At 41.5% G+C, this 16,898-nt stretch overlaps 1 protein-coding gene across 2 annotated transcripts in view; it reads left to right on the forward strand.

Moving 5' to 3' along the window:
* The window catches only part of LOC126284325 (alpha-crystallin B chain-like), a 74,668-nt gene that overhangs the window by 16,026 nt on the left and 41,744 nt on the right, over positions 1-16,898 (forward strand). For both annotated transcript variants that reach the window (XM_049983168.1, XM_049983167.1), the window contains exon 2: positions 4,414-4,710. In XM_049983168.1, the coding sequence (XP_049839125.1) occupies positions 4,420-4,710 (291 nt within the window). In that variant the 5' untranslated portion in view covers positions 4,414-4,419. The remainder of the gene's footprint in view (positions 1-4,413; positions 4,711-16,898) is intronic.

The raw sequence follows: 16,898 nt of genomic DNA on the forward strand, positions 1-16,898 counted from the left end.
TTTTTCAAACGAAAAACAATAGTGATGAATTTGATTTTCACATTTTTATTCAGCAATTTTACTCATTATTTTACACGATTTGGTGAAAGGTGGCCGCTGACCCCCTAGAAAGAGCCTGTTGGGAAGCCGTGGTCTAAGGTATTGTAGTGTGTTAGTTAGCTGGATAGGACAGAAGTAAGTGGTGAAGAAGGACGGTGCAGGTGGTACATCCTATAATTATTACCTGGATATTGAGGGGTTAATCTTACGGAGCTATTGGCCACACCAGTAGCGAAACTGATCGAGGTGGAGTTGGAGGGATCATGGAGATTTCTGGAGCACAGGACAGAGGGCGAGGAAAGCGGTTTTACCAGCATACTAGTGGAGGGGGTCGGGAGGAGGAGGTTTGGGCATATCGGCAGTGTATCAGAGGTATAGGAGAGGGGGGGATGAGGCACTCGTGCAGTGTGGTGGAATCTTCTGCATTACGACTTAGCAGATGGTCTTTTTTTTGCTTTCCCTGTGTGCAGTATAAGTCTTAGACAAGCCTCTCTTCAGACACCAAACACTTTGGCTATCTTGATTACGACAGCACCCACCATCTGACCACGTTGGAATTCACTTAGCTCCGCAGAATGCATTCACGACTACACAGGAGACTGTTGTGGACGCGACTGACACTCGAAACGCATTGAGGACGTTGGACAGATGCCACTCATGGTCAAAGACAACAGCGCCACCTGCACGCCTGCCTACCAACTGCACTTATCTCCACGTAAGCTTTTCTCGCAGTTTTTGCATATTTTGTTCAACCCTTGTGGATGTATTGCTCGGAAAGAGCAGTACATAACAGTGTGTATATACGTTTATTTCATAGGGTTTAAGAGCTTACCTTTTGAGGATGACTGTATTCCTCTTGTGTCATACACATACAACAGATAAAATGATGTGATGGATTTGGAGCATTATGGACCATAGCATTTTATCTGTTTTATATGTATGACGTAGGAGGAATAAAGCCCTTCTTAAAAGTTTTTTTTTTAGCCTGGTAGGTTTTTAGACCCCATGGAATGAACTCATGTTCACCTTCTCATTTATGTGTATGTGCTGCTCTTACTGAGTGATACATATATTGCATAACAAATCAAAGATCCGTATTCTGGCTCTGATGGACTATTCGAGACCGACTGGGCCATCCTCCGCCAATGGCGTCATTGGCTGCAGTGTGGAGAGGCGTGGGATCACCGCACTCGTCTCCGGGCGTTGTCGGTTTTCTTGACCTTTGAGCCGCTACTTACCACTTGGGTAGCTCCTCAGCTGTAATTTCGTGGCTGGGTGCTCATCATTCCTATATTCCCACCAAAGACAAATCTCTGATAGTACTGGGAATGGAACTCAGGACTTCCGCATAAGAGTCAGCTGAGCTACGGAGGCCAATACCTGTTGCGAAGGCTACTTGGTGTTTAACAGCTATCACAGAAACGTTACAGTAGGGAACTATCTCTGGTTGTTCTTTGTTACAGTTTTAGTACTACGATAGTAGCTTACACATGTAAAATATTTAAGTTAGCGCAATATAATTCACTTAACGAGTAGAGTGATAGTGAGACGTTGACTGTATGTAGCTAGGAGCCTAAAGACGGTGGATTAAATCGTCAAAACTAGTTAGAATTAAATAAAAGTAATGCACATAACTGATGATTTTACACATAAATAAAACAACAGTTGCCCCACTATTGTGGTGCCCAGCAACACGAACGACCTACGCTGCTGGGAGAGACACATGTTGAACATTTATTTTCGCTGGCCAGCGGTAATTAAGTAAGAACGGACCTGCAGCTTGTTGTTCCTACCTAATCAAAAGATGGATGAACGGAAATAAATTGTTGTTCTGAACATCAAGCTGCAGATCCGTTCCTACTTAATTACCGCTGGCAAAAGCGAAAATAAGTGTTCAACATCTGTCTCTCCCAGCAGCGTAGGTCGTTCGTGTTGCTGGGCACCACAACGAAGAACTATTACAAAACAAACAGAAAATAGATTGGGAACAACAAATTCAAATTAATAAGTTATAAATAAATGAAGACTTGTTACTTAACAATATTTATTATTAATTATTTTTAATCGTGCATTGGTTACAAATAAGCCCCGATTCAACTGTCTAACCAATAATAAAGACAAATGTGTGCAATTACGAAAGAGGCTAAAATGAAGTACTGTTCGTTAGCATGTCCAGACGAGAGTGTCTATTAAATAAAAAAAAGATAGGGATAAAACAACCGCTGCTATACAGGTTCACACCAACGATTTAATTTGTTCTTGACAAGAATTATATTCATTATAACAAAAGTTAAGAAAGCAAGCAAAAATTACGTAATTTATGTCGAATTTGTAAGGGTACTACATTACGTTGAAATGAAGAGGAACACTCGCCATTACCAGGAATGGACATCTAGAGGATGGTTATAACTAAAGTGCAGCTACTCACAGACGTTCAATGTGGGTTGTAGCTTTCGTATGGCAGCAAAACTTGGCAGATATTCTAGTGGGTCAATGCAGAGCCGATTTACGCTGAAAAAAAAGTAGCTACTGTTTTGAACTCCAGGTGCAAATCTGGCACTGTGAATGCAAGAAAGTCGTACAGAAATGTTTCCGTATGTAATGGGCTGGGATCAAGAGATGGGTAGAAAAGGTGAACCAATTGAGAAAGCCCCAATGTTGGGTAATTATCAGCCGTCACTAACAGAGTTTCTTCAATGTGACGAGATGGCTATACAGCGCCATATTTGCAGCTGGTGGCCAAAAATTTTAGCTAATTTTTTTCCAGCGTAAATTGGTTCAGCATTAACGCATCACAATATCTACCAAGGTTGACTGCCATTCGATAATTACAGCCCACACTTGACCTCTGCCGTGAGTAGCTCCATTTTAGTAATAACCATCCGGTTGACAGATGCGAAAATTACCGAACTATCAGCTTAATAAGTCACAGCTGCAAGATACTAACGCGAATTCTTTACAGACGAATGGAAAAACTGGTAGAAGCCGACCTCGGGGAAGATCAGTTTGGATTCCGTAGAAATGTTGGAACAGACGAGGCAATACTGACCCTACAACTTATCTTAGAAGAACGATTAAGGAAAGGCAAACCTACGTTTCAAGCGTTTGTAGACTTAGAGAAAGCTTTTGACAATGTTGACTGGAATACTCTCTTTCAAATTATGAAGGCAGCAAGGGTAAAATGCAGGGAGCGAAAGGCTATTTACAATTTGTACAGAAACCAGATGGGAGTTATAAGAGTCGAGGGGCATGAAAGGGAAGTAATGGTTGGGAAGGGAGTGAGAGAGGGTTGTAGCCTGTCCCCGATGCTATTCAACCTGTATATTGAGCAAGCAGTAAATGAAACGAAAGAAAAGTTCGGAGTAGGTATTAAAATCCATGGAGAAGAAATAAAAACTTTGAGGTTCGCCGATGACATTGTAATTCTGTCAGAGACAGCAAAGGACTTGGAAGAGCAGTTGAAAGGAATGGACAGTGTCTTGAAAGGAGGGTATAAGATGAACATCAACAAAAGCAAAATGAGGATAATGGAATGTAGTCGAATTAAATCGGGTGATGCTGAGGGAATTCGATTAGGAAATGAGACACTTAAAGTAGTAAAGGAGTTTTGCTATTTGGGGAGCAAAATAACTTACGATGGTCGATGTAGAGAAGATATAAAATGTAGACTGGCAATGGCAAGGAAAGCGTTTCTGAAGAAGAGAAATTTGTTAACATCGAGTATTGATTTAAATGTCAGGAAGTCATTTCAGAAATGTATTTGTATGGAGTGGAGCCATGTATGGAACTGAAACATGGACGATAAATAGTTTGGACAAGAAGAGAATAGCAGTTTTTGAAATGTGGTGCTGCAGAAGAATGCTGAAGATTAGATGGGTAGATCACATAACTAATGAGGAGGTATTGAATAGAATTGGGGAGAAGAGAAGTTTGTGTCAGAACTGGACTAGAAGAAGGGACCGGTTGGTAGGACATGTTCTGAGGCATCAAGGGATCATCAATTTAGTACTGGAGGGCAGCATGGAGGGTAAAAATCGTAATGGGAGACCAAGAGATGAATACACTAAGTAGATTCAGAAGGATGTAGGCTGCAGCAGGTACTGGGAGATGAAGATGCTTGCACAGGATAAGGTAGCATGGAGAGCTGTATCAAACCAGTCTCCGGACTGAAGACCACAACAACAACAACATCTGGTACATCAAGCCAACGTTATGGTTGATGACGTCTCAGCTGAATAAGTTGTAGCAGATGTTGGGTAGCGTAGGTAGGGAGGCGTATTTTCTAAAGTCTTGAGCCATATTGAGGAAAACACCATAGTTACAGTTGGAGACATTGTAACAGTTTTGCCAAAATATGGCTCCCTGTGATGCCAGGTCCCGATGTCCCGGAGGAGGGTTTGCTACTGGCCGGGACACGCGGACCGCGCTCGGGACTGGCTGTTTCTGAACCTGGACCTCAGCGACGAGGACCTCAACGTCGCGCGCTACAGCCCGACCACGGTATGCTACGATCCGAGGCGGGTCGCTTCCTCGACTCCCGACGCTTGTTGCTGCTCTTACTATCACCAGGGCCCGGACGCTTGCTGCTGCAATTATAGTCGACCCTGGCGATACACGGCCCCGATCAAGTCTGGCTTCTCCAAAATAGAGCGCGGCAAGGACGGCTTCAAGGTAAGGAGCTAGACAACGTCTTCGTCCCTTAAATTGTTGTTTTCGGTTTATAAGCCAACCAAAAAATTATTACCTTTACTATGAAATTAGTTGATTATCCAGGCTTGCCAGATTGCTTACACTCAGTAAACAAGATATTATTGATTGCCTTAAAAGAACATGCTGGTCGCTCTCGAGCGCTGTACATGGTGCTGAGGTGCTACCTGGTGACTGTGTGACCCTTCGTCCCTGATGTAAGTGTTGTGTACATAGTTCCACGTAGTCAGCGCGTACACAACTTTCCCACTAGAGCGCGCCACGCTAAACACAACAGCGCAGGCGCAGCGCTCGTCCGTCTCCGCTCTACGAGATGGCTCTGCCATAAAGACGGACCTGGTTCCGCCGATCCGCGCATTAATATGTAACGCAGCCAATGAAATTGCTGCTAACGTAGAACCTTTTCTCCTCGCGGATCACACTCGCGCAGTGATACCAAAACGCTCGAGGTATTATAACGAGTGTACAGACGTCCGTTTAGTCAGCCTGCGTCAATCTGCACCAGTCTGCATTAGTCTGTACCAGTCTATAGTCAAGTTTCAGTCTGCACCTAATAAGGTTAACACATTCCTGTTCATAGCCATGAAGATAAATGAATAGACACTTTGTCAAGTATCATAGATATGTGAGAATAAGATTAACGTACCAAGACCAAAGGAACTTCAGATTGTCAATTGTAAACAGCATCCAGAATCAAGTTACGTAATATCTATGATTTATATTATTTTAATAAATGTGTGTGAAAATTAACCAAGTTCTGTTTAAAGTTGATCACCCTCAATCTGCTACTCTAAGCGTGCAAGTGGCATTTCTATTGTCTGACCTAACGACAGAAGATGAACACGCCACGATAAGACCACGAGACATATTGCTGACACTCGCCTACTTCGTTAGAGCGACAAGTCAAATAATCTGATGGTGTGTGTACCGAAGGTCTTACAGTATGCACACCACAATAAGTCACGCACTTAAGTAGTGTTGAATAGAACTTGCGCTCCTACCTTTCTTACATCTCTCTCCAACCTGCCTTTAGCAAATCAATGAAGAACTCAGTGGCCAGCCGCTGTGGCAGAGCGGTTCTAGCCGCTTTAGTCCGGAACCGCGTGAGTGCTATGGTCGCAGTTCGAATCCTGCCTCGGGCATGGATGTGTGTGATGTCCTTGTGTTAGTTAGGTTTAAGTAGTTCTAAGTTCTAGGGGACTGATGACCTCAGATGTTAAATGCCATAGTGCTCAGAGCCATGTGAAACATTTTGACGAGCTCAGTACAGTGCTCGTTAGTCTTAACCACAGATCAAAATACCTCATATTTAATATTTAAACAAGGAAAGCCCAGAACCTGCTTTCCGTGGAATATCGTTATAGTGGCACAAACAAATTAGGAATGCAGGTCTATACACTCCAAGGGAAAAAAAGTGGCGCACCAAGAAGGAATTATCCAAATGGGGCTGAAATGGGCAAGTGTGATTTACATGTATAAACAAGAAAATCATTACAATTTCAGAAAAACTGAATGATTTGTCCAAGAGAAAGAGCTTCACAAATTGGGCAAGTCAGTAACGCGTTGGTCAATCTCTGGTCATTGTCCAAGCAGTTATTTGGCTTGGCACTGACTGACAGAGTTGTTGGATAGCCTCCTGAGAGATATTGTGCCAAATTATGTCCAATTGGCGGTTTAGAACGTCAAAACTCCGAGCTGGTTCGAGCATCCTGCCCATAATGCTGCAAACGTTCTCAGTTAAGACAGAGATCTGGCGACCTTGCTGGTCAAGGTATGGTCTGATAAACTTGAAGAAAAGAGAAACTACCACTGTGTGTGGGAAGGCACTATCTTGCTGGACGTACACCTAAGATAACCTACCATGAAGAGCAACTAAATGAGGAGTAGAATATCGTCGATGTAGCGCTGTGTTGTGAGGAAGCCTTGATGAAAACCAAAGTGGTCCTGCTATGAAATGAAATGGCATCCCAGATCATCACTCCTGGTTGTCGGACTGTATGATAGTCGACAATCAGGTTGGTATCCCACTGCTGTCCGATGCATCTGCAGACACTTCTTCGACCTGGAATCTCATTGACTGGAGTAGAATTGTCTTCACTGATGAGTTTCGCTTCGAATTTAGCCCCGATGGGTCTGGAGACGTCCCAGACGTCGACGTGACACTAACCTGTCTTTCGCCCGCCTTACAGCCCTACGGCTGGGAGTGATGGACTGGGTGCCATTTCATTTCATAACAGAACCCCTCTGGTTGTCATCCAGGAACCATTACAGCAAAGTGGTTCGTCGATGATATATTCTGCAGCCCATTTTGCTGCCCTTCATCGCAAGCCGTTCTGGGATTACATTTCAACAAGATAATGCTCTCTGGACATGGCGAAAATTTCTACTTGTCTTCATTCTTGCCAAACCTTATCTTGGACAGCGAGGTCGCCGGATCTCTCACCAATAGAGAACATATGGAGTAGTATGGGCAGGACGCTCCAATTAGCTCGGGATTATGACGATCTAACACGCCAGTTGGACAGAATGTGGCAGTATATCCCTCAGGAGGAGATGCAACAACTCTGTCAACCAATGCCAAGCCGAACAACTGCTTCCGTGAGGGCCAGAGGTGGAGCAATACTTTATTAATCTTCTCAGTTTGTGAGGCTCTTTCTCTTGAATAAATCATCGTTTTTTTCCTCTGAAACTGTAATCATTTGTTTGTCCGTACATGTACATAACATCTACCGACTTCCGTCCCATTCGGATACTTCCTTCCGGATGCGTCTTTTTTTTGTCTTAGAGTGTATTTGTTTTTTGTTCAGAGATTCAAATCGAGTCTGAGCTAAATAAGTTATTTATTTACTCTAATATCTCGACTCGTACCATATTAAAATGGCAGAGAATAACTTTCCACACCATGAGCACAAAGGCACCTAAATTTTTTTAACGTTGTGCTCTCTAGAAGCTCAGTTTAATTATGACTGTCCTGCTAACGCTATGAGGAGGTATCTCACCTACGTGGAAGTCCGCAGTGGCTTGATGGCAGCTGCCTTCAACAGAGAACTCTGCATTCGCCACCATAGCTCGGGGTAGGGTTGTACCCAAACTGCTTCCATGAACTGCAGTGTGCTGGGGAGCCACCACTCTTCTCTAGAGCATCTGTGACTGACCTGTGGTCAAGTCTGACCACAGAAGGAACACGTGGGCCTGGTCATTTCTTAAGCAAGATAACTGGAAGCCTTGTTTCTGAGTTAGCTTCAGTTGTACTCTCCTCAAAAGTTTCTCAGAAATGAGTAGAATGGTAGAAAGGAGCTGTCGTGTTTGGATGCGCCCATGACCACACTGGGAATGAAGTTGCCCGATGTGTTGGTGTGTCAGAGTGGACTGTCCGACATCTCTACATGGAGTGGTGTACCAGCCACAGTCATGTAATACCGCGTTAGGAGAGGGGTCCCAAAAGCATCTAGAGACGCATTTCACGCTGTGGCAATCACAATCGGTGTTAAACCTGGCAGGTACTGCCGTTGTTAGTGTTTGTAGGTCCTTATCAACAGTTCCTGAGCGACCGTTCGGAAAGGGATTCGCAGGCAATAAATATTTGGAGATTCGGAGGATTCCTCGTAAAAATCCATTACTCACATACCTACATAAAGGTGCAGGTCTTCAGCTCAGGAAGTGGACTATGTAGCTGACTGTAGGCACGTAATGTGGTCCGACAAGTCGTGATGTTGCCTGTTTTCGAATGATGCAAGAGGTTGAGTGTACCAAAAACCACATAAGGTTTTAACATGTAGAGTGTAGAGAGCGTAGTTCAGGTCGGTGTTGTTTCTGTGATGTTTTGGTAATGTCTTTTGCACCATTACTTGAACCCAATCATTTTTTTCGTCTGGTTTTTTAAGAGTACTATTAAATAAGATACAGGCAATGGCATATGTAATTGCAAACAGATCTTTAAATTTTTATGTAATCAGTTGCGTCATACGTTTCCACCAGGAATTCGTTGAAAGTTCCGTGATATGGCCTGCTCGCATGTTCTGCGACAGTGTGGCGAACGGTTTGCCTTGCTGCTCCACAGTCGCGTTTTGAAGATGGAGCGCTACCCCATTTATAAAGAAAATCTCCGCTTGTGCCATGATTAGAGCGTATTCTGTTAATAGTTGAGCATATTCTGCACGTTTGGTCAAAGTCAGGGGGTCTCTTTCTTGAACGTAGCAAGTTCTGGCAGTGTGAATGGTTAGCCTCTGACTCTGCGTCAGTTAAGTTGAACTGAGATGTGTGTAGTTCCATGGTTGTTTTCATGGGTGGTTTTCTTGGTCGTAGTCATTTTCTTTCTAGGACAACCACGTCTTGATGGATAGGGACTTGTAGATTGCCTTGCATGCGTTTAAACTCATGGACAAGAGCTGCTTTTCGTCGAAGGCCAGTGGCTGGAATGTGACTCAGTATAGGCAGCGACTTGATGGGACTGATCGTAATGTACCACTGATAAGCCTCATTGTGTCGTTTAGCTGTGCGTCGAGCATTTGTGTGTGCACTGTTGAGACATACAGGAGCACCGTATTCTGCACTGGAGTAGACTTGTCCGAATGCTTAAGTGCACAGTGTTTCACAAATGGAACCTCAGGTTGTTCTGCGCTGCTTATGTAGGATGTTGTTCTTACAGCTGAGTCGGTGTTAGTTCGAGATGGGCAATCCATGAACTGATTCAAGGAGTCACATCCTTCTACGGAGTGGGTGAGGGGTGATTCATAAAAAATAATTGGTAGCTCATCTCATTTCAAAATGCGTCTCTGGGGGCTGTATAGAGCAGAATGGAAATTCTCCAGTAGGCTGCTGCAACAGCACCCCATTCCACGTCTGTAAGAAAACGTTTCCCAAGGCACAAAAAATATGTTATAGACCATGTGCATGTGCGGATTTGCATACCATGTTCGTATATGAAGTTTTTCTCATCCATGAAAACAACAGAAAATGAAGGTCCGTTTTTTCTTTCAATTAATTGGCTGTCAGGCCATACTCATTCAAGTATCTCAATAGCAATGCTAATTATGACAGTACAAAAGTAAGTGCAAAACAACACTCAGTCCCTGAATGGAAAAAAATCTATCCAGCCGGGAATCAAACCCAGGCCCCTCTATTTCCCAATTTGCTGCACTGGCCATGTGGCTACCAAGTTAAAGACATATGCACTCTTTGCCACAGTACATCAACGGAGAAAAATTTGCAGAATCATGTGTCTGCATTTCATTTGAAAAGAAAACTTCAAATTTGAGAAGCTCCATAATGAGTCGTTACTTCTCATCTTTTGATTTAGCTTTGCACTCGGCCACTACCGCACAGTAGGAGCGTATCGCAAGGCGACCCAGGCATCACTCACCTCCCAGTAGCTCGGTGCGTCGACCGCTCTTGCCAGTCAGACCACAAGCCAACCACTCCCTACCACTTTCAGCGCTCGAATAGTAAGGTAGCTCACTAGCTGTCTGCTTCCCACCATTCCTCAGGGATCGGATCACAAGGTGGCTCACTTGCTCACTTCTCCTTACCGCTCTTATGGATCAGACTGCAAGGTAGCTCGCTGCTCTGCACGGTTCTCACGGGTGAGATCACACAGGGCAGATCAGATAGCGACTTGAGCTGTCACTTTGCTCTCTGTGCTCTTGGCACAGTGATATAGCTTGCAAATCTCTTTCCTGACTGAACACCTCTGAGTTCTGCTTTTTATAAAAATAGTGATATGTGTAACACATAATTACTTTAACGTATATGATAATTCTTGCACACAGGCTATCTTTAAAGCATAAAACTAAATATGGACATAAGCACTATTCCCAAGTGTTTCTGAGATGGAACACATTTAAAGTTACTTTTCTATGTTTTTGTTGAGTAACTCGACATCTCCAGCGTGTAGCGAAAGCGTGTTGCATATTAAGCTTAAACTACATTAAATTTCCTATAAAACGATTCTATTCATTCTTTCTCGAGGACTTATAGGTTGAGTGAAGAGAGCGAGAAAATAATAAACATCTTGTGCGACGTGTGTGCTCTGGGATGTACGAGTCAATGTTTTATAAGCCAATTTGAGATACTTTCCGGATTTGATAGCCCACATGTACTATATCGAATTATTCGTCTAGACTTCGTCTACAGTACTGTGGCCCGTTATAAACAATGACAGTGCACTGAATTATAAATAAAATAAATAACGATTTACATTAAATACATTCTGTCTCGGAAACCATTCAGAACAGAGCATATATCCACACAAAGTTTTATGCTTCAAATGACCGTTCCTGTCATCCCTGAATATTGATCATTCGTCCTGAGACATCCTGTATGTTATGTTCAATTTTTTAATTATTCATTTAACCTGGACAGATTAATGCCTTCAGGGCCCCTCTTGCTTCAGACCAGAGTTTTATATGCAATCACAGAACTTGTTAAAATTCATACTTACTTAAAAAATTGTAATATTTTTAATATGATATCTCTTCTTCTTCCCTCTGCACGTATTAGGCATTTGGCTGTTAAGCCCCCTTGGATGAAAAAGTTCATCTTCCTCGGTCTTCCTAAATATCTTCTGCTCACTAGATAATAATATCATCAAGAATGCACCGAGCTACTCCTCTTAACAATCGGATGTCTAGTGCTTGTATTCTGATGGGAACGAGTGTTTCTGCTGTGTTGTCCAGGCAACAGCTTCAAAGTATAGGCTTCAGTAGTTATTGTGAGCAGTAGTGAGTCAACAATAAGCTTGATCATTTGGACTATGACGCCGTCCTGTACAGTAAATGCCGATCTGAAGGATTTTTCGACGGCGTTGTCAACTCAAGACAGAATTTATAGCGACTAACGTTGTTTACCTCTGAAATAATCAGTAAGTTTATGTTTTGTTTGTGGTTCAATGACTGTTATCGCTAAATTCAAGTCCCGGTCTAGTTCCTTGGATGGGACAAATGGATCAGCTGCAGCTACCATCTTGCCTATACTTCTCTAGATAACACAAGCTTTTCCACAGAGCATCTGGCCTTTATGTTTTAGATTAATGTTTTGGCATGTCTTAGTTATCGTTTCTCTCAGATTGATTGACTCTTTTTGCTTTTTGCTTGTATTCAATTTCATTTTCAGTGGTAGGAGGTCATTTGTAAGTCTGATGTGCAAGTATCTCTCAGATTCATGAAGTGTTTTAGCTCTTCTGTTCACAAAGGTGCAGGTTTTCCCTTCAGCTTTCAGGTATTTGGGGTAGAATATTTATTGTGTAGTCGCTCTAGTTTGTTAGTAGGTCCATAAAGCTTGTCTTTAAAGTCCAGGAATGGAATGTAAGTTGTCCCTCAAATTATCTCTTGCAGCTCCAATGCAAGTTCAAGAACACTGATACCCTTATATTCTCTGTAAGTTGCCATTTACAGTTTATTCCTTGGATATTTTAGATGGTAAGTCATGTATATGATGATGTGAGCTGATTCCAGGTACAAACATTTTTGTTTGTGGATTTCGTGCCAAATATATGTATGAGAGAGAGAGAGAGACTATTAGGCTGCATTAAGGGTAGGTGCAAGTTGAAATTCTGTTACATTTGAAGAAGAAACTCCACACGTGAATTTCAAAGTGAAGAGGCAGAATATCTACGTGTTACTAGCATTATTTGTGCCCTCCTAAATCGAATCGAATTTTGGAAGGTCAGTTTTGAAACAGGCTATCCCGCCTACTGTCCGAGGTTTGTAGAGGACGCAGATAGGCAAATTTTGTTAAGGGATTTGATATTTACGGACGTGTATTCTACTTGTTTGTCTTTATTACTGTTTGATGTGAGTAGCATGGTCAGTAACAAGCCAAAGCGTATGCATGCCGCTACTTCACCTGCTCATCTGTTACTTCTGTTGAACTTCAGGACAAGGGAGCCTGTGTTTATGGAACTGACGAGGATGTTTGGCTTTAACCAGGTGTCCATGTTAGTTACAAGAAAGACATGGATGTCTATATACTGATATCTAGCCTAAGACAGAGTTCGTCGAAATGAGTGGAAAGTGATAGCCAACTGTGCTCTACGGCAACAATACACACACACTAGTAGAACCTGTAGCTCCATTAGTAGCCAAGTTCTTAGCTCCTAAATCACAGGCTTCACAGCTCATTTGCACTGCTTTTTTCCAGTATTTATCCGCGCCAGTCTCTTGTTCACATGCTATGTAACCCAAGTTCGGATATCACATTATTGAAAATTTTTATCTTTCTGCAGTGAATCACGCGTGTTGTCAGACTTGTCTTCGCGAGTTCATTAATCACCACTGTTTCAGACCTTTTCGTATATGATATAGACTTCACGATTGTGGATCTAGGTTTCGCCTATCATAAAGTCCTACATCTCCTCTATAACATCCGATTAAAGAATGTGCTGTATGTATATTTGTTTTAACTTTAAACTTCTACGATTTAAAATACCTATGTTAACAGTAAATAGTTTAATTTTTCCAGAGTACTTTTCAGTGCTGCCAAAATATGGCAACCACTTTGCCTTCGACTAAAAGAATTACGAGAGATGTAAGTAAGGTACCGTTTTACCAAAATGGGAGACAAACGAAAATGCCGTTACTGTCAGCAGATAATTTCCATGGCTTCTGGCCCTTCATCAAACCTGAAGGAGCGTCTAAAATCGAAGCACCCTACAGTACTTCTGGGACGATGTGGGCCAGGAAGACCATCAAGATCGCCATCAATCGACGGAAAAAACTGAAAAATCATTTCTCGTGAACCGTCCTCACTGACATCTGCTTCCACCTTGGGTGAAGGTACCCTGTCAGAATGGCAAATTAGTGGAGGGATATTTGCCTAGAAACAGCGATCCCTTCAACTGGGCCTTCAGCTTCCAACAATACCACCACTTGCAAAGTAGGTTAGAAATCAGATTAATAATATGTTCTCGCAGCATATGTTCGCTTTATCGGGCAACAACGAAGTTATTTACTGTGGATGGTATCGTCAGAATGGAAATAATGGAGTCTCTGTAAAAAAAAGTCATTAATTTTGGCACTTATCTTGAATGGATTCCCACGTAGATTTCGTCGAAGTTGTTATGAATCATCTTGTTGATTATAGGGTGATTCCACTTTGACTGCTAGAAGGTCCAGATCTGTATTTTAGCAATTTTTGAAGATCTAACAAATACGTTTTCAGGAAATTGTTAATGATGAAACAATCACAGATCAGATCAAGGGTATGGTAGAAATAATTTTTGAATTGGCGTTCACGATCCACATTTTTATTAAACTCCTTGTAAATTCACGTATACTTCTTTTTAATTGTCACATCATCAATCTTCATATATTTAATTTCCTCTTTAACCAAACACAAGACTTGACTGTTCTTTTACAAACCGAAATAACAACTTAAATTCTGCAAAGTGAAACAAAGACTGCTCTGTGTGCATTCGCGTCAAAACGGTCACAAGTAAGTCAAAGATTATGACAGTCTCACAGAAATGAATACATACAAGAACCATATCATTGGAATATATCAATACATCGGAGTACCAATACAATAAAAAAAGCAAATGTGAATATTGTCACAAAAATATGTCTGTTACTTCGCAGAAAAGTAGCACGATATTACTGGTATCGAGAACTGGGGTTGAAGTGCCGTAATGGTCACGTAAATAAAGAACCATTACAAGCTGTACCAGCCCATCAATGACGTCCGGTTCTGGATTAAGCCCTGATTTATTTCCTTTTGGGACGCCCTCACTCCTACAGCTTTTAATTAACAACAACCAATAAGTAAGTGTTTTAAAACTATAAAGCCGCTCACACTGCATAAAAGTGTGGCAATTAAATGTAGAGCCTTTAAAAATGAGTAGCATCCTTTCTCTACAGTTGAAGACACAGAATTTAAGAAAAATTATATGTGCTTCGACCAAATTTTAATTTACAAAGTTGAAAAACGTTGTCAAACTCACTAGTTTCTAGTACACATCATTGTTGTTGTTGTTGTTGTTGTTGTGGTCTTCTGTCCTGAGACTGGTTTGATGCAGCTCTCCATGCTACTCTATCCTGTGCAAGCTTCTTCATCTCCCAGTACCTACTGCAGCCTACATCCTTCTGAATCTTCTTAGTGTATTCATCTCTTGGTCTCCCTCTACGATTTTTATCCTCCACGCTGCCCTCCAGTACTAAATTGGTGATCCCTCGATGTCTCAGAACATGTCCTACCAACCGATCCCTTCTTCTAGTCAAGTTGTGCCACAAGCTTCTCTTCTCCCCAATTCTATTCAATACCTCCTCATCAGTTGTGTGATCTACCCATCTAATCTTCAGCATTCTTCTGTAGCAGCACATTTCGAAAGCTTCTATTCTCTTCTTGTCTAAACTATTTATCGTCCATGTTTCACTTCCATACATGGCTACACTCCATACAAATACTTTCAGAAACGGCTTCTTGACATTTAAATCTATACTCGATGTTAAAAAATTTTTCTTCTTCAGAAACGCTTTTCTTTCGATTGCCAGCCTACATTTTATATCCTCTCTACTTCGAGCATCATCAGTTATGTTGCTCCCCAAATAGCAAAACTCCTCTACTACTTGAAGTGTCTCATTTACTAATCTAATTCCCTCAGCATCACCCGACTTAATTCGACTACATTCCATTATCCTCGTTTTGCTTTTGTTGATATTCATCTTATACCCTCCTTTGAAGACACTGTCTATTCCATTGAGCTGCTCTTCCAAGTTCTTTGCTGTCTCTGACAGAATTACGATGTCATTGGCGAACCTCAAAGTTTTTACTTCTTCTCCATGAATTTTAATACCTACTCCAAATTTTTCTTTTGTTTCCGTTACTGCTTGCTCAATATACAGATTGAATAACATCGGGGAGAGACTACAACCCTGTCTCACTCCCTTCCCAACCACTGCTTCCCTTTCATACCCCTCTACTCTTATAACTGCCATCTGGTTTCTGTACAAATTATAAATAGCCTTTCGCTTCCTGTATTTTACCCCTGCCACCTTCAGAATTTGAAAGAGTATTCCAATCAACATTGTCAAAAGCTTTCTCTAAGTCTACAAATGCTAGAAACGTAGGTTTGCCTTTCCTTAATATTTCTTCTAAGATAAGTCGTAGCTTCAGTATTGCCTCACGTGTTCCAACATTTCTGCGGAATCCAAACTGGTCTTTCCCGAGGTCGGCTTCTATCAGTTTTTTCATTCGTCTATAAAGAATTCGCGTTAGTATTTTGCAGCTGTGACTTATTAAACTGATAGTTCGGTAATTTTCACATCTGTCAACACCTGCTTTCTTTGGGATTCGAATTATATGGTGTCATTATTATTACGATAAAATAAAGAATTTAAGATAAATTATATATGCTTTGCCCAAATTTTAATTCAACAAGTCAAAAAACGTCACCAAACTCTCTAATTTCTAGTATGTATCATAAGTATTTCGCTAAAATAAAAACTCATTTGGCCATGGCAAAGGCAATCTGCCTTAGTGTGATGCGTGGACGAGTGTAAATAACATTAGTTATTTTGTTCTCACTGCACATTTCATAGATGAGAATAGTGAACTTAACTCATGCTTTTCACAATGCTCACAATTAGAAGACAGATTCACTGTAGAAAACATCTCAAACTGGGTAAAGTCTGTTATCGCCAAATACGATATCGATTTTAAAATCAGCTACATAATAACAGACAATGCGTCAATTATGAAATTAATTACCATACTTCTCAACTTCCACATATCCCTTGCTTCGCATAAAGTGCTCACAATTGGAAGACAGATGCACTGCAGAAAACATCTCAAACTGGGTAAAGTCTGTTATCGCCAAATACGATATCGATTTTAAAATCAGCTACATAATAACAGACAATGCGTCAGTTATGAAATTAACTGCCATACTTATCAACTTCCACATATCACTTGCTTCTCATATTCTTTTAACCTCCCTGTGCAACATGCAATTCAGAAGTCCGCACAGAAAACCGTTGGCGAAGTCAAAAGCATGTTTTTAAGGACAGACCTTCTGCTTTAAGCAAACTTGCTGAAATGCTAGAAAGTTTAATAAATGACTGACACGCTGAAACAAAGTGTTCCAAACAGATGAAAATCTACTTATGAAATGTTGCCAAGGTTTACTTTAAATAAGTATCGCATAATATCTTTCGTTGCTA

Source organism: Schistocerca gregaria, chromosome 8, assembly GCF_023897955.1.
Source record: "Schistocerca gregaria isolate iqSchGreg1 chromosome 8, iqSchGreg1.2, whole genome shotgun sequence".
Lineage (NCBI taxonomy): Eukaryota > Metazoa > Arthropoda > Insecta > Orthoptera > Acrididae > Schistocerca > Schistocerca gregaria.